We start from the raw sequence: 20,820 nt of genomic DNA on the forward strand, positions 1-20,820 counted from the left end.
TCTTCCATCCCTAAAACCAGTTGAGATCTGAATTCCTCCAATTCTGCCTCTTAGGTATTCCTGATTTTAATCACTCCACCATTTGTGGCCATACTTTCAGCTGTCTAGTCCCCAGATTCCAGAATTTCCTCCCTAAAATTTTCTGAATCTCTCTCTCCTTTAAGATGCTTTTAAACCCTACCTCTTCTTTTGGTTATTTGCCCTCAAATCTCCTTATGTGTCAATTATGTATTAAATTTTGTTTGATAACACTTCTGTGATATGCCTTGGGAGATTTTATTACAGTAAAGGCATTATAAAAATGGAGGTTTTTATTGAATTTCTGCCTTGAAGGATGTCCTGATTGTGACAGGTGAAAGAGGTGAAATATTACTAATAATAACTATTGATCCCCTATGTTTCAATTTTAGTTGTACCTGTTAATTTTGTTATCACATTGCTTAACTCAGTAACTCCTCCAAACTATTCTTTCCCAATTCTGTCAGCATTATTCAATGTTTAAAGACATTTTGTCCTGGTTTTATCTCTTCAGGACAACCCTTTCCTGGAGGTGTTGCCTTCTGCTAGAATATAATGGTGTAGGCTGTGGCAGCATTTTGGTACCTTGCCTGGGTTATGGAGGAGAATTGGGAGAGTGCCTTCAGAACTTCTGGTCCATTGAGACTAAAATCACAAGCTAGCATCATCCAACACAATACGAATAGAAGTTTGGAAAAGAAAATTTCCATTAAGGTTATTCCACAGACCTGCCATAACTTTGATGGAAAAGTTTCTGTAACAATGAAAAATTAGTAAACATGGAAATTCAACTCCTAATTTGGAATCTTTTCAGTCTCCCTGGCTCAGTCAGGCTACATAAGTGTCAGGCAATGACCATCTCTAACAAGAGAGAATCTAGCCACTGCCCCTTTACATTCAATGGCATTACCATCACTGAATTTTCCACTATCAACAACCTGGGGGTTACCATTGACCAGGGCCAGTACTCATACGGAGCCGTAGAAATACTGTGACTACAAGAGCAGGTCAGAGGTTAGGAATCCTGCGGCAAGTAACTCACCTCCTGACCCCCTGAAAGCCTGTCCACCACCTACAAGGCACAAGTCTGGATGAGTGCAGCATCAACAACACACAAGAAGCTTGACACCATCCAGGACCCACTTGATTGGCACCCCATCCACAAACATTCACTCCCTCCACCACTGATGCACAGTGGCAGCAGTGTGTACCATCTACAACATGCACTGCAGGAACTCACCATGACTCCTCAAACCGCACCTTCCTAACCCATGACTGCTACCATCTGGAAGGACAAGGGCAACAGATACATGGGAACACCACCACCTGGAAGCTCCCCTCCAAACCACTCCGCCATCCTGACTTGGAAATATATCGCCATTCCTTCATTGTTTCTGAGTCAAAATCCTGGAAATACCTACACCACATGGACTGCAGCAGTTCAAGAAGGCAGTTCACCACCACCTTCTTAAGGGCATTTAGGGATGGGCAACAACTGCTGGCCTAGCCAGCGACACCCACATCCCATGAACTAATATAAAAAAAAGTATCAGACTGGACAGCACTTTACCCACTGATCAATTGGAATTGTTAAATTGTCAAAAGATCTTTCTAATTCTTTTTAGTTGGCTGATTCTTTAAAATGATGAGGATGGAGAATAGTCCACACCTGTGGATTTAACGTACAAGTAGACTTTAGAAGACTGGTGTTTGCTCATTCATTTTAAATGGTATAATTGCAAAATATTTTCAAGGTTTGTGTCTATCAATATTTTTCAGACAGTAGTGATTGAGGCTATTTTTGTGTTTTATTTTTATTGACTTCACTTACCTTTTAATGGATAATTTGCCTAATTATAAAAGACTAGAGGAGGAGAATGCCTCAGTAAAGGTTGAGAGATTGCTTCTATAAAAGAGAGAGTGAACATTCAGGTATTTATAGAAAATGATGGGCTGGTAGATCAATTGAATATGGAAAATACAAAGGTAGGAAATAAGTGGAGCCTCAACTTACACTAGGTATTCTCACATCTCTGGACCATGAAGGCATAGGATTAAAGTGTAGGAACATAGGCAGGACAGGCTGGTATCACCAGAATGGAATAAGCAAGATCCAGTGGGATCAATCCAGATCAAGAAAAGTGACTTGGGCCTCTGAAAATTTGGACATTTCTTTCCCCAAAACTTTTTTCGAATACACCCCAATATCGGAAGGAGGAAGTACATGAAGTCTCAGAGTCAAGACAATCCTTCCCCCACTCCCAAGAATTTCTGGCAACAATGGGGAAGGCAGATGCTCCTGTACCCTTCTGAAGGCCCTGCAAACTGTGACAGGATTAATACAAGGATGCACTGGCAAGTGTGGTCCTGGAATAACTGTCAGGATTGTGGTCCATTGATTTTTTGACTTCCACTTTGTTAGAATACGTTAAATGTTCACATTTATATTAATGATTTACTACTCAACTTCACATGTAGCAGTAGGTACTGTTAAATCATTGTTTCAGCTAAATCTGGTAAAATTCATACACTAGGTTTGGTTGAAGGTTACCATTGAGATAAGCCAGTTTGTTTTAAAAAACTTTAAATAAAGTGTTGTTTAAAATAAAACTGCCGACAATAGAGCCTCCACCCTCTAATGTGCCCTAAGAGAAGCGGATCATTCTTTAGGCAGAGGAGGGCTGAATGTCTGTGGGCGTTTGATCCTGGTATAACTATTGTGATCAACCTGTCTGGAAACTCTGCAATTATCTGATCTGGGAATCTGAAATGTTAATTCTGGCCTTGATTCTCATAGGGTGACTGGAAGGCTGTGTGGAAGTAGTGGGTGGCCCATCCGACAAGATCAGGGACATGGAGACCCTGTTGGTCTTAACAGCAGAGCCTCATTTAAATAAAACTTTGCACTGTTCTACCCAACATCAGGCAATTGACTACCTGGCCAGTGGGCACAAGTATAAATTTAGCATCAGATGGCCTGTGGGAACAGTCCCTGGCAGTCAGTAGAGAAATTTTGTGGGAATAGTGAACACTGTCTGAGCCTGCTGACCTGTGCAGAACTAGGGCCAGAATCTTTGGGTCGGCGTGCAAGGGCGGGTCTTGCTCGGCGACGCTTAAAATTACGTGCGGTGACATCGGGCGTGCGTCCCGACGTCACCACTCGTCATTCAGATCTTCAGTTCGGCGGGCATGCAGCCAACTGTCAAAGGCCTATTAAGGCCATTTAAAAACTAAATAAAACAATTAAAGGAGCTGCCCGTCCAACCTTAAGGTTGGCGGGCAGGCGAAGAGCCCAGACAGCCTTCGCATTTATCATGAAACCTCATCCACGGGCAGGATGAGGTTTCATGAAGGATTTAGTAACAGACAAAGCATTAACACTTATCAGGACTTCTTCTGACCAGTCAGCTCCATCCGCCATGTTGCTGCTACTGGGCGGCAGAGAGCATTGGACTGCACCTGCGTTGAAGAAATCATTCCGAATCTTAAGTAGGTCCCCACCTGGTTTTAGCAGGATTCTCATCTAGCACCTGAAATGGAATATGTTTTTACTACAGGTATTATAATGGGTTTCAACAGAATTAAGGAGGTCTCACATTGAAAGCTTTTGACAATTAAACGCCTATGAGCTTTGATGGGCTGAATATCTTTGTGTCAGTCCTGACTATTTTAGGTTCTTGTGTTCTACACAAAACAATTTTTCCAAACATGACAAATCAGTTGAATAATAGGGAGTTTTAATGTTAAAATGGTACAACAGTGAGCCTATCAGCAGCAAACATGGGAGAGAAACAGGCTGTGATTGGAGGAGCAGCGAACACCAAGGGAACTGCGAGTATGTGAAGATAGCGAGACCCTGGAGTGGGCGGGGCCTCCGCTCAACATGCTTTCCCACGGCTCTGGCTGCTTTTCTGCAGCTTCCTATGCTCTGGCCCAGCATCAGCCACTTGATCCCAGCCCTGGGCCTTTCCCCCGGATCCGGCAGTGACCCTCCTGGTGGGCACCCACATTCAGGCGCTGCTAGGCCTCGGGCCTCGCTCCAGATCTGTCCTCCACTCTCAGAGCATCAACCCACCATCACCAGTGATTTAGTGCGTGGGTTTGTATAAATGAATGTGTGTGAGCGTTGTGTGAGGGTGAGCATATGGGTGTGTGAGTGAGCGAGGGTGGGCGAGTGTGTGTTCAAGAAGATGGCTGAGTGAGTGAGAAAGGATGGCTGAATGCATGTGTGAGGCTGCGTGACTGAGTGTGCGTGTGAAAATAGGTCAGTGAATGTGTGTGCGAGGATAAGTGAGTGAGTGTGTGTGTGAGGATGAATGAGTGAGAGAGTGTGTGAGGATAGGTGAATGAGTGGGTGTGTGAGGGGATGGGTGAGTGAGTGCACTTGTGAGGGTGGGTGAGTGAGTGCACTTGTGAGGGTGGGTGAGTGAGTGCACTTGTGAGGGTGGGTGAGTGAGTGCGTGTGTGAGGGGATGGGTGAGTGAGTGCACTTGTGAGGGTGGGTGAGTGAGTGCACGTGTGAGGGGATGGGTGAGTGAGTGCACGTGTGAGGGGATGGGTGAGTGAGTGCACTTGTGAGGGTGGGTGAGTGAGTGCACTTGTGAGGATGGGTGAGTGAGTGCACTTGTGAGGGTGGGCGAGTGAGTGCACTTGTGAGGGTGGGCGAGTGAGTGCACTTGTGAGGGTGGGTGAGTGAGTGCACTTGTGAGGGTGGGTGAGTGAGTGCGTGTATGAGGGGATGGGTGAGTGAGTGCACTTGTCAGGGTGGGTGAGTGAGTGCACTTGTGAGGGTGGGTGAGTGAGTGCACGTGTGAGGGGATGGGTGAGTGAGTGCACTTGTGAGGGTGGGTGAGTGAGTGCACTTGTGAGAATGGGTGAGTGAGTGCGTGTGTGAGGGGATGGGTGAGTGAGTGCACTTGTGAGGGTGGGCGAGTGAGTGCACTTGTGAGGGTGGGCGAGTGAGTGCGCGTGTGAGAGGGGATGGGTGAGTGAGTGCACTTGTGAGGGTGGGCGAGTGAGTGCACTTGTGAGGATAGGTGAGTGAGTGGGTGTGTGAGGGGATGGGTGAGTGAGTGCACTTGTGAGGGTGGGTGAGTGAGTGGGTGTGTGAGGGGATGGGTGAGTGAGTGCACTTGTGAGGGTGGGTGAGTGAGTGCACTTGTGAGGGTGGGTGAGTGAGTGCGTGTGTGAGGGGATGGGTGAGTGAGTGCACTTGTGAGGGTGGGTGAGTGAGTGCACTTGTGAGGGTGGGTGAGTGAGTGCACGTGTGAGGGGATGGGTGAGTGAGTGCACTTGTGAGGGTGGGTGAGTGAATGCACTTGTGAGGGTGGGTGAGTGAGTGCACTTGTGAGGGTGGGCGAGTGAGTGCACTTGTGAGGGTGGGCGAGTGAGTGCACTTGTGAGGGTGGGTGAGTGAGTGCGCGTGTGAGGGGATGGGTGAGTGAGTGCACTTGTGAGGGTGGGCGAGTGAGTGCACTTGTGAGGATAGGTGAGTGAGTGGGTGTGTGAGGGGATGGGTGAGTGAGTGCACTTGTGAGGGTGGGTGAGTGAGTGGGTGTGTGAGGGGATGGGTGAGTGAGTGCACTTGTGAGGGTGGGTGAGTGAGTGCACTTGTGAGGGTGGGTGAGTGAGTGCACGTGTGAGGGGATGGGTGAGTGAGTGCACTTGTGAGGGTGGGTGAGTGAGTGCACTTGTGAGGGTGGGTGAGTGAGTGCACGTGTGAGGGGATGGGTGAGTGAGTGCACTTGTGAGGGTGGGTGAGTGAGTGGGTGTGTGAGGGGATGGGTGAGTGAGTGCACTTGTGAGGGTGGGTGAGTGAGTGCACTTGTGAGGGTGGGTGAGTGAGTGCACGTGTGAGGGGATGGGTGAGTGAGTGCACTTGTGAGGGTGGGTGAGTGAGTGCACTTGTGAGGGTGGGTGAGTGAGTGCACGTGTGAGGGGATGGGTGAGTGAGTGCACTTGTGAGGGTGGGCGAGTGAGTGCACTTGTGAGGGTGGGCGAGTGAGTGCATTTGTGAGGGTGGGCGAGTGAGTGCACTTGTGAGGGTGGGCGAGTGAGTGCACTTGTGAGGGTGGGCGAGTGAGTGCACTTGTGAGGGTGGGCGAGTGAGTGCACTTGTGAGGGTGGGTGAGTGAGTGCACTTGTGAGGATAGGTGAGTGAGTGGGTGTGTGAGGGGATGGGTGAGTGAGTGCACTTGTGAGGGTGGGTGAGTGAGTGGGTGTGTGAGGGGATGGGTGAGTGAGTGCACTTGTGAGGGTGGGCGAGTGAGTGCACTTGTGAGGGTGGGCGAGTGAGTGCACTTGTGAGGATGGGCGAGTGAGTGGGTGTGTGAGGGGATGGGTGAGTGAATGCACTTGTGAGGGTGGGTGAGTGAGTGGGTGTGTGAGGGGATGGGTGAGTGAGTGCACTTGTGAGGGTGGGTGAGTGAGTGCACTTGTGAGGGTGGGTGAGTGAGTGCGTGTGTGAGGGGATGGGTGAGTGAGTGCACTTGTGAGGGTGGGTGGGTGAGTGAGTGCACTTGTGAGGGTGGGCGGGTGAGTGAGTGCACTTGTGAGGGTGGGCGAGTGAGTGCACTTGTGAGGGTGGGCGAGTGAGTGCACTTGTGAGGGTGGGCGAGTGAGTGCACTTGTGAGGGTGGGCGAGTGAGTGCACTTGTGAGGGTGGGCGAGTGAGTGCACTTGTGAGGGTGGGCGAGTGAGTGCACTTGTGAGGGTGGGCGAGTGAGTGCACTTGTGAGGGTGGGCGAGTGAGTGCACTTGTGAGGGTGGGCGAGTGAGTGCACTTGTGAGGGTGGGCGAGTGAGTGCACTTGTGAGGGTGGGCGAGTGAGTGCACTTGTGAGGGTGGGCGAGTGAGTGCACTTGTGAGGGTGGGCGAGTGAGTGCACTTGTGAGGGTGGGCGAGTGAGTGCACTTGTGAGGGTGGGCGAGTGAGTGCACTTGTGAGGGTGGGCGAGTGAGTGCACTTGTGAGGGTGGGCGAGTGAGTGCACTTGTGAGGGTGGGCGAGTGAGTGCACTTGTGAGGGTGGGCGAGTGAGTGCACTTGTGAGGGTGGGCGAGTGAGTGCACTTGTGAGGGTGGGCGAGTGAGTGCACTTGTGAGGGTGGGCGAGTGAGTGCGTGTGAGAGGGGATGGGCGAGTGAGGCTGGGCGAGTGAGTGCGCGCGTGAGGCTGGGCGAGTGAGTGCGCGCGTGAGGCTGGGCGAGTGAGTGCGCGCGTGAGGCTGGGCGAGTGAGTGCGCGCGTGAGGCTGGGCGAGTGAGTGCGCGCGTGAGGCTGGGCGAGTGAGTGCGCGCGTGAGGCTGGGCGAGTGAGTGCGCGCGTGAGGCTGGGCGAGTGAGTGCGCGCGTGAGGCTGGGCGAGTGAGTGCGCGCGTGAGGGCGGGCGAGTGAGTGCGCGCGTGAGGGCGGGCGAGTGAGTGCGCGCGTGAGGGCGGGCGAGTGAGTGCGCGCGTGAGGGCGGGCGAGTGAGTGCGCGCGTGAGGGCGGGCGAGTGAATGCGCGCGTGAGGGTGGGCGAGTGAATGCGCGTGTGAGGATGGGTGAGTGAGTGTGTGTAAGAGGGAGGTGTTTGAGGGTGGTTGAGTGCATGAGGATGTGTCAGTGAGTGTGTGTGAGAGGGAGTGAGTGACTGCGTGTGAGAGGATGGGTGAGTGAGTGCATGTGTGAAGATGGGTGAGTGAGTCTGTGTGTGAAGGTGGGTGAGTGAGTGTGTGAAGCTGGATGAGTGAGAGTGTGAGGGTGGCTGAGTGAGTGTGTGTGAGAGGGAGGTGTTTGAGGGTGGGCGAGTGTGTGAGGATGGGCGAGTGAGCGCGCGCGTGAGGATGGGCGAGTGAGCGCGCGCGTGAGGATGGGCGAGTGAGCGCGCGCGTGAGGATGGGCGAGTGAGCGCACGCGTGAGGATGGGCGAGTGAGCGCGCGCGTGAGGATGGGCGAGTGAGCGCGCGCGTGAGGATGGGCGAGTGAGCGCGTGAGGATGGGCGAGTGAGCGCGTGAGGATGGGCGAGTGAGTGCGTGAGGATGGGCGAGTGAGTGCGTGAGGATGGGCGAGTGAGTGCGTGAGGATGGGCGAGTGAGTGCGTGAGGATGGGCGAGTGAGTGCGTGAGGATGGGCGAGTGAGTGCGTGAGGATGGGCGAGTGAGTGCGTGAGGATGGGCGAGTGAGTGCGTGAGGATGGGCGAGTGAGTGCGTGAGGATGGGCGAGTGAGTGCGTGAGGATGGGCGAGTGAGTGCGTGAGGATGGGCGAGTGAGTGCGTGAGGATGGGCGAGTGAGTGCGTGAGGATGGACGAGTGAGTGCGTGAGGATGGACGAGTGAGTGCGTGAGGATGGACGAGTGAGTGCGTGAGGATGGACGAGTGAGTGCGTGAGGATGGACGAGTGAGTGCGTGAGGATGGACGAGTGAGAATGAATGAGTGAATGTGTGAAGATGGATGAGTGAATGTGTGAGGATGGATCAGTGAGTGTTTGAGGATGGATGAGTGAGTGTGTGAGGATGGGAGTGAGTGTGTGAGCATGGATGAGTCAGTGAGTCTGAGGGTGAGAGTGAATGTGAGTAAGTGAGTGTGAGGATGGATGCGTGATGTGTGTGTGTGGGTGGGTGAGTGAGTGTGTGTGAGAGGGAGGTGTTTGAGGGTGGCTGAGTGTGTGAGGCTGAATGAGTGTGTGTGAGGATGAGTGAGGGCGGGTGAGTGAGAGCATGTGTGAGGATGGGTGAGTGAGTGTGCGTGTGAGGATGGATGACTGAATGAGCATGTGAGGTTGGGTGAGTGAGTGCATTTGTGTGAAGGTGGGTGAGTGAGTGTGTGAGGCTAGATGAGTGAGTGTGTGAGGATGGATGAGTGAGTGTGTGAGGATGGATGAGTGAGTGAGAGGGTGGGTGAGTGAGTGTGTGTGAGAGGGAGGTGTTTGAGGATGGGTGAGTAAATGTGTGTGAGGGTGAGTGAGTGCGTCTTGAGGATGCATGAGTGAGTGTGTGAGAATTGATGAGTGAGTGTGTGAGGATGGATGAGTGAGTGTGTGAGGATGGATGAGTGTGTGTGAGGATGGGTGAGTGAATGTGTGTGAGGGTGGGTGAGTGAGTGTGCATGAGAAAAGGTGTTTGAGGGTGGGTGAGTGTGTGAGGCTGGTTAATTGAGCGTGTGAGGCTAGGTGAGTGTGTGTGTAAGGGTGAGTGAGGGTGAATGAATGAGGGAGGGTGAATGAGTGAGTGGTGAGTGAGTGTCTGTCTGAGAGGATGGGGGTGTGTGTGTGTGAGGATGGATGAGTGACTGAGTGAGGGAGTGTGAGAGAGGATGGCTGAATGAGTGATTGTGTGTGCATGAGTCTGGGTGAGTGAGTGTGTGTGAGGATAGGTGAGTGAGTGTGCGTGTGAGGATGGGTGTATGTGTGAGGCTGGATGAATGAGTGTGTGAGGCTAGATGAATGAGTGTGTGAGGCTGGATGAATGAGTGTGTGAGGCTGGATGAATGAGTGTGTGAGGCTGGATGAATGAGTGTGTGAGGCTGGATGAGTGATTGAGTGTAAGTATAGTTGTAGTGAGTGAGGGTGAGGATGGATGAGCGAGTGAGTGTGTTTTAAGGTGGGTGAGTGAATGTGTGCGAGGGTGAGTGAGCGTGTTTTCAGAATGGATGAGTGAGTGTATGAGAATGGATGAGTGGGTGAGTGAGCGTGTGAGGCTGGATGAGTGCGTGAATGTAAGTTTGTGAGTGAGTGTGAGTGAGTGAGTATGAAGATGGATGAGTGAGTGAGTGCGTTTTAAGGTGGGTGAGTAAATGTGCGAGGGCAAGTGAGTGCGTCTTCAGGATGGATAAGTGGGTGTGTGAGGATGGATGAGTGTGCGTGTTAGGCAGGATGCGTCAGTGAGTCTAATGGTGAGAGTGAGTGAGTGAGAGGCCGGGTGAGTGAGTGTGAAAGGCCGGGTGAGCGCGTGAGGCCGGGTGAGCGCGAGAGGCCGGGTGAGCGCGAGAGGCCGGGTGAGCGCGAGAGGCCGGGTGAGCGCGAGAGGCCGGGTGAGCGCGAGAGGCCGGGTGAGCGCGAGAGGCCGGGTGAGCGCGAGAGGCCGGGTGAGTGTGTGTGAGGATGGGTGAGTGAGTGAGGGAGGGTGGGCGGGTGAGTGAGTGTGTGAGAGGATGGCTGAATGAGTGAGTATATGTGTGTGCGAGGGTGAGTGAGTGAAGGTGAATGAATGAGGGAGGGTGAGTGCGCCTGTGAGGATGGGTGAGTGAGTGCGCCTGTGAGGATGGGTGAGTGAGTGCGCCTGTGAGGATGGGTGAGTGAGTGCGCCTGTGAGGATGGGTGAGTGAGTGCGCCTGTGAGGATGGGTGAGTGAGTGCGCCTGTGAGGATGGGTGAGTGAGTGCGCCTGTGAGGATGGGTGAGTGAGTGCGCCTGTGAGGATGGGTGAGTGAGTGCGCCTGTGAGGATGGGTGAGTGTGCGCGCCTGTGAGGATGGGTGAGTGAGTGCGCCTGTGAGGATGGGTGAGTGTGCGCGCCTGTGAGGATGGGTGAGTGTGCGCGCCTGTGAGGATGGGTGAGTCTGTGAGGATGGATGAGTCAGTGAGTGAAAGGGTGAGAGTAAGTGTGTGAGTGAGTGTGAGGATGGGTGAGTGTGTGCGCGTGTGAGGATGGGTGAGTGAGTGTGCGTGGGAGGATGGGTGAGTGAGTGTGTGTGGGAGGATGGGTGAGTGAATGTGTGAGGCTGGATTAGTGAGTGTGTGAGGCTGGATGAGTAAGTGAGTGAGTGTGAGGATGGATGAGAGAGTGAATGTGTTTGAGGGTTGGCGAGTGAATGTGTGTGAGGGTAAGTGAGTGCGTCGTCAGGATGGATGAGTGTGTGTGTGAAGATGGATGAGTGAGTCTGTGAGGATGGATGTCAGTGAGTGAAAAGGTGAGAGTAAGTGTGTGAGTGAGTGTGAGGATTTGAGAGTGTGCGCGCGTGTGAGGATGGGTGAGTGAGTGTGCGTGGGAGGATGGGTGAGTGAATGTGTGAGGCTGGATGAGTGAGTCTGTGAGGATGGATGAGTCAGTGAGTGAAAGGGTGAGAGTGAGTGTGTGTGAGTGTGAGGATGGATGAGAGTGTGTGAGGGTGAGTGAGAGTATGTAGGAGGGAGGTGTTTGAGGATGGTTGAGTGTGTGAGGCTGGGTGTGCGAATGTGTTTGAGGGTGTGAGTGAGGGTGAATGCGTCTGTGATGATGGGTGAGTGAGTGCACGTGTTAGGATGGGTGAGTGAGTGCGTGCATGTAAAGATGGGTGAGAGAGTGTGAGAGTCTGGATGGATTAGTGTGTGAGGCTGGATGAGTGAGTGTGCAAGGGTGGATGAATGAGTGAGTATTAGTGTAGTGAGTTTAAATGTGAGGATGGATGAGTGTGTGTAAGTGTGAGGATGGATGAGTGAGTGAGTTTGTAAGAGGGTGGGTGAGTGAGTGTGTGAGAGGGAGGTGTTTGAGGGTAGGTGAGCAAATGTGTGAGGGTGAGTGAGTGCACCTTGAGGATGGATGAGTGAGTGTGAGGATGGATGAGTGAGTGTGTGAGGATGGATGAGTGAGTGTGTGAGGATGGATCAGTGCGCGTGTTAGGCTGGATGAGTCAGTGAGTGTAAGGGTGAGAGTGAGTGAGTGTGACGATTGATGAACGTGTGTGAGGGTGGGTGAGTGAGTGAGTTTGAGAGGGAGGTGTTTGAGGGTGGGTGAGTGTGTGAAGCTGAGTGAGTGTGTGAAGCTGAGTGAGTGTGTGAGGCTGAGTGAGTGTGTGAGGCTGGGTGAGTGTGTGAGGCTGGGTGAGTGTGTGAGGCTGGGTGAGTGTGTGAGGCTGGGTGAGTGTGTGAGGCTGGGTGAGTGTGTGAGGCTGGGTGAGTGTGTGAGGCTGGGTGAGTGAGTGTGGGTGAATGAGTAAAGGAGTGTGTGAGTGGTGGGTGAGTGAGTGTGTGTGTGAGGATGGATGAGTGCGCATGTTAGGCTGGATGAGTCAGTGAGTGTAAGAGTGAGTGAGTGTGAGGATGGGTGAGTGAATGTGTGTTAGGGTGGGTGAGTGAGTGTGCGTGAGAGGGAGGTGTTTGAGGGTGGGTGAGTGTGTGAAGATGAATGAGTGAGGGTGAGTGAGTGAGTGGTGGGTGAGTGAGTGTCTGTCAGGATAGGTGTGTGTTTGAGAGGATGGATGAGTGAGTGAGGGAGGGTGTGTGGGTGAGTGAGTCAGTTAATGAGTGAGGGAGGGTGGGTGAGTGAGTTAATGAGGGAGAGTGGGTGAGCGAGTAAGGAAGGGTGGGTGGGTGAGTTAATGAGTGAGGGAGGGCGGGTGGGTGAGTGAGTGAGTGAGGAAGGGTGGGTGAGTGAGTGAGTGAGAGAGGGCGAGTGAGTGCCTGAGAGTGGATGGCTGAATGAGAGTGTGTGCGTCAGGCTGGGTGAGTGAGTGTGTGTGAGGATAGGTGGGTGGGCGAGTGAGTGTGAGAGAGGATGGCTGAGTGAGTGAGTGAATGTGTGTGAGGGTAAGTGAGTGTGTGAGGGTGGGGATGGGTAAGTGAGTGTAATTGAGTGAATGTGAGGGAGGGTTACTGAGTGTGTGTGTAAAAGAGAGAGAGAGGCGTGTGTGAGGATAGGTGCGTGTCTGAGTATGGGTGAGTGAGTGCCTGTAAGGATGGGTGAGTGTGTGTGAGGTTGGATGGGTGTGAGTGAGTGTGAGAGAGGTGTGTGTGTGTGTGAGAGAGAGAGAGAGAGAGAGCGAGAAGAGAGAGTGTGTCTCTGGATCTCTCCCATTTCAGGGTTCCCATTCACTCTCACCCCCACACCAACATGCACTCTCACAGAGGGTAAAGACAAGTTAGTGAGCATCCCGAGGCTGGGAGTGAGCTGGACCCTTTCTCTCACCCTTTCACACTCTAATGGTCATCTTTATTTATTACTCTTTTTTTAAAATCATCAGTTTATTATTGTGATTTTTTTTGCTCAGCACGTTGTTTCTTTTCATGTCAGCTTTTTTTTCTAAATTCATGTTTAATGTTGCGCCAAACCTATCTTTTTGAAATGTGCTCATCGCCCAACACCCCCCAACCTCAGTGTGAGAAAAACTGAAATGTGCCCCCCACCCCCACAAAGAAAAGTACAGCACAGGAACAGGCCCTTCGGCCCTCCAAGCCTGCGCCGATCATATTGCCCGTCAACTAAAACATTTTGCACTTCCGGGGTCCGTATCCCTCTATTCCCACCCTATTCATGTATTTGTCAAGCTGCCTCTTAAACACCACTATCGTACCTGCTTCCGCCACCTCCTCTGGCAGCAAATTCCAGACACTCACTACTCTCTGCGTAAAAAACTTGCCCCGCACATCTCCTCTATAGTTTTCTCCTCTCACCTTAAATCTATGTCCCCTAGTAATTGACTCTTCCACCCTGGGAAAAAGCTTCTGACTATCTACTCTGTCCATGCCACTCATAATTTTGTAAACTTCTATCAAGTCGCCCCTCAATCTCCGTCACTCTAGTGAGTTGGAGTTTCTCCAACCTCTCCTCATAGCTAATAACCTCCAGACCAGGCAGCATCCTGGTAAACCTCCTCTGCACCCTCTCCAACGCCTCCATATCCTTCTGGTAATGTGGTGACCAGAATTGCACGCAATATTCCAAGTGTGGCCTAACCAAGGTTCTATACAGCTGCAGCATGACTTCCTAGCTTTTATACTCAATACCCCTGCCAATGAAGGCAAGCATGCCATATGCCTTCCTGACTACCTTATCCACCTGCGTTGCCACTTTCAGTGACCTGTGGACCTGTACACCCAGATCCCTCAGCCCGTCGATGCACTTAAGGGTTCTGCCATTTACTGTATAATTCCTGCCTGTATTAGACCTTCCAAAATGCATTACCTCGCATTTGTCCGGATTAAACTCCATCTGCCATTTCTCCGCCCAAGTCTCCAACCGATCTATATCCCGTTGTATCCTTTGACAATCCTCTTCACTATCTGCAACTCCTCCAACCTTAGTGTCATCTGCAAACTTACTAATTAGCCCAGTTACATTTTCCTCCAAATCATTTATGTATACTACAAACAGCAAAGGTCCCAGCACTGATCCCTGCGGAACTCCACTAGTCACAGCTCTCCATTCAGAAAAGCACCCTTCCACTGCTACCCTCTGTCTTCTATGACCAAGCCAATTCTGTATCCATCTTGCCAGCTCATCTCTGATCCCGTGCAACTTTACCTTCTGTACCAGTCTGCCATGAGGGACCTTGTCAAAGGCCTTACTGAAATCCATGTATATAACATCCACAGATGATGATGATCGTCGATCATCTTTGTCACTTCATCAAAAAACTCGATCAAGTTAGTGAGACACGACCTCCCCTTCACAAAACTATGCTGCCTCTCACTAATACACCCATTTGCTTCCAAATGGTAGTAAATCCTGTCACGAAGAATCTTCTCCAATAATTTCCCTACCACTGATGTAAGGCTCACTGGCCTGTAATTTCCTGGATTGTCCCTGCTACCCTTCTTAAACAATGGAACAACATTGGCCATTCTCCAGTCCTCTGGGACCTCACCCGTAGCCAGTGAGGATACAAAGATTTCTGTCAAGGCCCCAGCAATCTTCTCCCTTGCCTCCCTCAGTACTCTGGGGTAGATCCCATCTGGCCCTGGGGACTTATCCGCCTTAATATTCTTCAAGACGCCTAACACCTCCTCTTTTTTGATCTCAACATGATCCAGGCTATCTGCACACTCTTCCCTAGACAAATCGACCGCTAAGTCCTTCTCTTTGATGAATACTGATGAGAAGTATTCATTTAGTATCTCTCCCATTTCTTCTGGCTCCACACACAGATTCCCACCTCTGTCCCTGAGTGGGCCTACCCTTTCCCTGGCTACCCTCTTGCTTTTTACATATGTATAAAAGGCCTTGGTATTTTCCTTAATCCTGGTTGCCAGTGACTTTTCATGACCCCTTTTAGCCCTCCAGACTCCTTGCTTAAGTTTCTTCCTACTTTCTTTATATTCTCCATGGGCTTCATCTGTTCCCAGCCTTCTAGCCCTTATGAATGCTTCCCTTTTCTTTTTGACTAATCTCACAATATCCTTCGTTATCCAAGGTTCCTGAAACTTGCCATGCTTATCCTTCATCCTAGCAGGAACATGCCGGTCCTGAATTCTTATCAACTGACGTTTGAAAGCCCCCTACATGTCAGTTGTTGATTTGCCCTTAAACATCCGCCTCCAGTCTAGATTCCTCAGTTCCTGCCTCATATTGTTATTATTAGCCTTCCCACAATTAAGCACCTTAATCCGAGGACTCCTGTTATCCTTATCCACCAGTACCTTGAAACTTACTGAATTATGGTCACTTTTCCCGAAATGCTCTCCTACTGAAACTTCGACCATCTGGCCGGGTTCATTCCCTAACACCAGGTCCAGTATTGCCCCTTCCCTAGTTGGACTATCTACATATTGTCTCAGGAAGCCCTCCTGGATGCACCTTGCAAATTCTGCACCATCCAAACCCCTAGCACTAAGTGATTCCCAGTCAATATAGGGAAAGTTAAAATCACCCACCACAACAACCCTATTGCTTTTACATCTTTCCAAAATCTGCCTACATAACTGTTCCTCAATCTCCCACTGGCAATTGGGAGGCCTATCCTAAACCCCTAACATTGTGACTGCACCCTTCCTATTTCGGAGCTCTATCCATATTGCCTCGTTGCCTGAGCCCACCGAGGTGTCCTCCTTTCGTACAGCTGTGATTTTCCCCTTAACCAGCAGTGCAACTCCCCCACCACTTCTACATCCCTCTCTATCCTGCCTGAAACATCTAAATCCTGGAACGTTTATCTGCCAATCCTGTCCATCCTTCAACCAAATCTCTGTAATAGCAATAACATCATAGTCCCAAGTACTAATCCAAGCTCTAAGCTCATCTGCCTTGCCTGTTATACTACTCGCATTGAAACAAATGCATTTCAGACCCCCAGTCCCACTGTGTTCAGTAATTTCTCCCTGCCTGCCCTTCCTCTTAGTCCTACTGGCCATATTCACTGGTTCCCAGTCATTTATTTAACCTGCTGACCTATTGCTCTGGTTCCCACCCCCCTGCCATACTAGTTTAAACCCTCCCGAGTGACACTAGCAAACCTCGCAGCCAGGATATTGGTGCCCCTCCAATTTAGATGCAACCCATCCTTCTTGTGCAGGTCCCACCTGCCCCGGAAGAGATCCCACTGATCCAGATATCAGAAACCCTCCCTCCTACACCATCTGTTCAGCCACGTGTTCAGCTGCACTATCTTCCTATTTCTAGCCTCAATGGCACATGGCAGAGGGAGTAATCCTGAGATTACAACACTAGGGGTCCTGTTTTTTTAACTTTCTGCCTAACTCCCTGAACTCCTGCTGCAGGATCTCATCACTCTTCCTGCCTATGTCGTTAGTACCAATGTGTACCACGACCTCTGGCTGTTCTCCCTCCCCCTTCAGAATGTCCCGTACCCGATCCGAGACATCCTGGACCCTGGCACCAGGGAGGCAACATACCATCTTGGTGTCTCTTTCACGACCACAGAAGTGCCTATCTGAGCCCCTGACTATAGAGTCCCCTATGACAATTGCTCTTCTGTGCTTTGACCCCCCCTGCTGAACAACAGAGACAGCCGTGGTGCCACTGCTCTGGCTACTGCTGTTGTTTTACCCTGATAGGCCATCCCCCCCAACAGTATCCAAAATGGTATACCTGTTAGGAGAGGGGGACAGCCACAGGGGATTTCTGCACTGACTGCCTGCCCCTTCTAGCGGTCACCCATCTATCTGTCTGTACCTTGGGTGTGACCACGTCTGTAAAACTCCTGTCAATGACGCTTTCCGCCACCTGAATGCTCCTAAGTGCATCCAACTGCTGCTCCAACCGATCCACGCGGTCTGTGAGGAGCTGCAATTGGGTACACTTCCTGCAGATGTAGTTGTCCGGGACACTTGAAGCGTCACAGATTTCACACATCCCACAGGTGAAGCACTTCAGCCCAGCAACTGCCATTTCTAGAACTATTTAATAAATCAATTTAAATCTATTAACTGCTTATTGACTCCTTATTAACTATACGTTCCATAGGGCTAGATTTCTACTATAAATGCTAAATTCTAAGAACAGTAATCCGCTGATTCTGGTCTAGATACCCTCTACTTATTAATTAAGTGATTAATTTATTTGGTTTAATTAGTTTAACAATGTTTTAGTTTCAAATTCAGTGTAGATTCTCTACCAGCCAATCAGGTCACAGATTTACCGTGGCGCCACTTTTAATTTTTTTATATAACATTATAACATTTAGCCAGGTCTGAGCCCACAGGCCTCTTGTCAGGTGCAAATTGGTGTCAGGCAAGCAGAACAACTAAGTGTCAGATTGTGCACCCTGTTTAAGTGGCCCCTTGTTATTGTTAATTTAGTTAATTGTTTTAACTCTAAAAGAAGCTGTTTAAGTGGCAGAACTCAAATTTCTGACTCTTCATTCATTCCAGGGTTATTATGTGTTAATATGGCAATCATCTTGTTAAACCAATTGGTAGTTAAACAGATGATGGGCATTAATTATTCCAACTGAACAGAATAAAAAGGTACAGCTGGAACACTGTGTAGAAGTTACTAGCACTGAGAAGTTGTCTGGGAAATAAACCAGCTTTAACCAAGAGACCTGCCTGGATTAATTCTTCCACCACAACCTCTTATTGTGAGTAACATTATGTGCCTGATATAATGGATTCATAGAGCAATCTCAGTTGGAGTTTAGAAGAATAAGGTGATCTTATTAAAACATAAGATTCTGAGGGGGCTTGACAGGGTAGATGTTGATAGGATATTTCCTCTTGGGGGGGGGGGGGCAATTTATAAGGGGAGCACAGTTTTAAAAATAAGGGGCCTCCCATTTAAAACTAAGAGGAGGATTTCTTCTCTTAGGATTTCTGATCTATATGAGAGGTTAAGAGGGTTGTTGGAATTGGCAGGTAGGAAAGTGGAGTTAAGGGCACAATCAGATCAGCCATGATCTTATTGAATGGTGAGCAGGCTTGAGGGACCAATTGGCCTCTTCCTGCTCCCATTTCTTTTGTCCTTATATACAAAGTGCTTTAGAGCCAAAAATGTACATTTGAAGCGTAATTGCTGTTGTAAAGTACTCACCAACCAGTTCTCCAATCATAAATATCACACAAATGACCAAAGCTATCCACAATCTCCTCTTAACCTGACATTGCTCTATTTGCTTCCGTTCATGAGCCTTTTTATTACTGTGGCAATGGAAGACCACACTGGATTCGCTGACAGTCTCAGATGGGAGGTTTAGGTCCAGTTCCAGAATTGGATGTTGGTTGGATGAGCTGTGGGATAACACAGGCTGGTTAGTGACTTAGGTCCGAGTGCTCATCTGTCAGTTTATGTCTAACACGCGACTTCTGAGGGTCAACACAAGGATCAGAAACCAACCGCCAGGACTCGCCGGCGCTGCTGGGGCCGATTGTGACCGGGGCTGTGCTAATCGGGCGGCCGGACAGGCCTCTGGGCAACAGGGCCTCATCAGCACTCAGACGGCAGCCGGAGACAGCTCAGCCCAGACTCGGAGCCGAGCCTAGCCCACCCCGTGGGGGAGGGGGCGGGGTCAGGGGTCCAATCAGGGAGGGGCCAATGGGGTGCAGCTGGTGAGGGCAGGGCCAATGGGGTGCAGCTGGTGAGGGCGGGGCCAATGGGGTGCAGCTGGTGAGGGCGGGGCCAATGGGGTGCAGCTGGTGAGGGCGGGGCCAATGGGGTGCAGCTGGTGAGGGCGGGGCCAATGGGGTGCAGCTGGTGAGGGCGGGGCCAATGGGGTGCAGCTGGTGAGGGCGGGGCCAATGGGGTGCAGCTGGTGAGGGCGGGGCCAATGGGGTGCAGCTGGTGAGGGCGGGGCCAATGGGGTGCAGCTGGTGAGGGCAGGGCCAATGGGGACGGGTCAGCTGGTGAGGGCGGGGCCAATGGGGACGGGTCAGCTGGTGAGGGCGGGGCCAATGGGGACGGGTCAGCTGGTGAGGGCGGGGCCAATGGGGACGGGTCAGCTGGTGAGGGCGGGGCCAATGGGGACGGGTCAGCTGGTGAGGGCGGGGCCAATGGGGACAAGTCCCGAGGGTGGGGCAAGAGGCTCGAGCCTTAGGAGGATAAACGGACGGTGATCGGAACATTTGGTGGGGCTGGGAGGTAATGTCCTGTTATCTGAACCCTACAATATGTAAAACTCATTGCGGAGTTGGTGTTTTGGAGCGATCGCTTTAAGGAGCGCTGGATAGGCTGCCCTTCGCCAGAAGGCAATAGGCAGGATGTGCGCCCACTCCTGCTGGACGAAAAGGGCGCCTGGGTTCTACAACGGCCTGAAACCTTAATTTAATTCCCTGTCCCCGGCGGAATCAAGGCGGCGCTGGAGATAACATTAAAGCGGCCCATTTACCGCCCTTTTCCTGCTTCGAAACTATCCTAAAGCTGACGGCAGGGTCGTTTGCCTGGCTGCTGAATTCATGTTTAATGGACGTGGCCATTGGATTGGAGCCCGAGCTGCTCAGTGGCTTGGACATGAATATAGGCCGGGCTTCCCCCAATACCCCGTAGACAGTTTATTCGTCTGCCCACGAGTTTTGCCAGTCCACCGTGGAAGTTAAAATTCCTCCATAACGCTGACCGTGAGGCCCGCTCGAAAATTAGGCCGAGCAGCCATTAGGCGGAAAACGTTTTGCCGCCTATTTTGGCTTCTGAAAAATTCACACCTCTTTGGTGTATTACTGCCACCTACTGTGTCGGAGAAAGTGCAATGAAAAAAACCTACACTCTATGCGCTAATCCTCTTTGAATATGAAAAAAAAGACAACGCGACTTTAAATATCCCAGTACCCAAATCTAACTGGTAAAATAATAGCCACTGTATCACAGTGTGCCCTGCTGATATAAATTAGATGGCATAGTTCCTTTTTCAGCTGCAAACTTAGTACAGTGTAATAAAACATGCTCCACCGGTTGCAGGAATCCTTCCCCACACTCCCGAGGCAAATCACCAACATGTTTCCCTATTAAACAGACTTACTTAGCCCACAGTGCCCAATTCTAATCCTGCTCATAGTCACCTCATCCCTTCTACACTTCCTAGTGAATTTACTAGATAACGTCACATTGTTTTGAATCTGATATAAACGTCATCTTTCTCATCCATATCCCACTTTTGTTGCCATAATGCATATAGTTTATCCTTAATAATAGATTTCATTTCCATCTTCTGCAATGAAATCCCAATATCTGGAATCAAGTGATTTATAAAACTTTTAGCCAATGAATCTGCTGCCTCATTCCCTACCACACCTTTTGTGTGCCGGCATCCACAAAAGACCCACCACAATACCCAACTATTGCATATTATACAATAAATGAAAAATTTCAAAAATAAAATCCTGTCTGGATTCAGAAACAAGATTGGATGAGATCAATGCTGATGTTGAATCTGAACAAATGACGACTCTCAATGGCTTTACCTCCACTGCACACTCTAAAGCCAACATAATTGCCATTAACTCAACTGAAAATATTGAAACTATCAGAGCCTTTTCACAATCTTAACATTAAATTCAGCAATAAAGACTGCTGATCCTTCCCGTCCCAGGATTCTTAGAACTATCAGTATAAAGTTGAATATAAGCAAACCAATTCTTATCTATGTATTCTTTTACAAAACTAGACAAATTAAAACCTATAAAATTTCATTTAAGTTTGTCCAGCATTGTAAAATCAACCTCTGGATAGTGAAAGTACCAGGGTGGG

General features: G+C 50.4%; 1 protein-coding gene across 2 annotated transcripts in view; it reads right to left on the bottom strand.

Moving 5' to 3' along the window:
* The window catches only part of LOC144679621 (proton-coupled zinc antiporter SLC30A8-like), a 49,108-nt gene extending 30,500 nt beyond the window's left edge, over nucleotides 1-18,608 (bottom strand). The window contains exon 1 of one of the 2 annotated variants that reach the window (XM_078540193.1): nucleotides 18,175-18,608. In XM_078540193.1, coding sequence (XP_078396319.1) covers nucleotides 18,175-18,193 — 19 coding nt within the window. In that variant the 5' untranslated portion in view covers nucleotides 18,194-18,608. Of the gene's footprint in view, nucleotides 1-1,849; nucleotides 1,921-18,174 lie in introns of those variants that run through there. The other variant, XM_078540194.1, reaches the window with a different exon arrangement.
* Between the last annotated feature and the right edge of the window lie 2,212 nt (nucleotides 18,609-20,820).

The sequence above is a fragment of the Cetorhinus maximus genome, chromosome 4, assembly GCF_964194155.1.
Source record: "Cetorhinus maximus chromosome 4, sCetMax3.hap1.1, whole genome shotgun sequence".
NCBI lineage: Eukaryota > Metazoa > Chordata > Chondrichthyes > Lamniformes > Cetorhinidae > Cetorhinus > Cetorhinus maximus.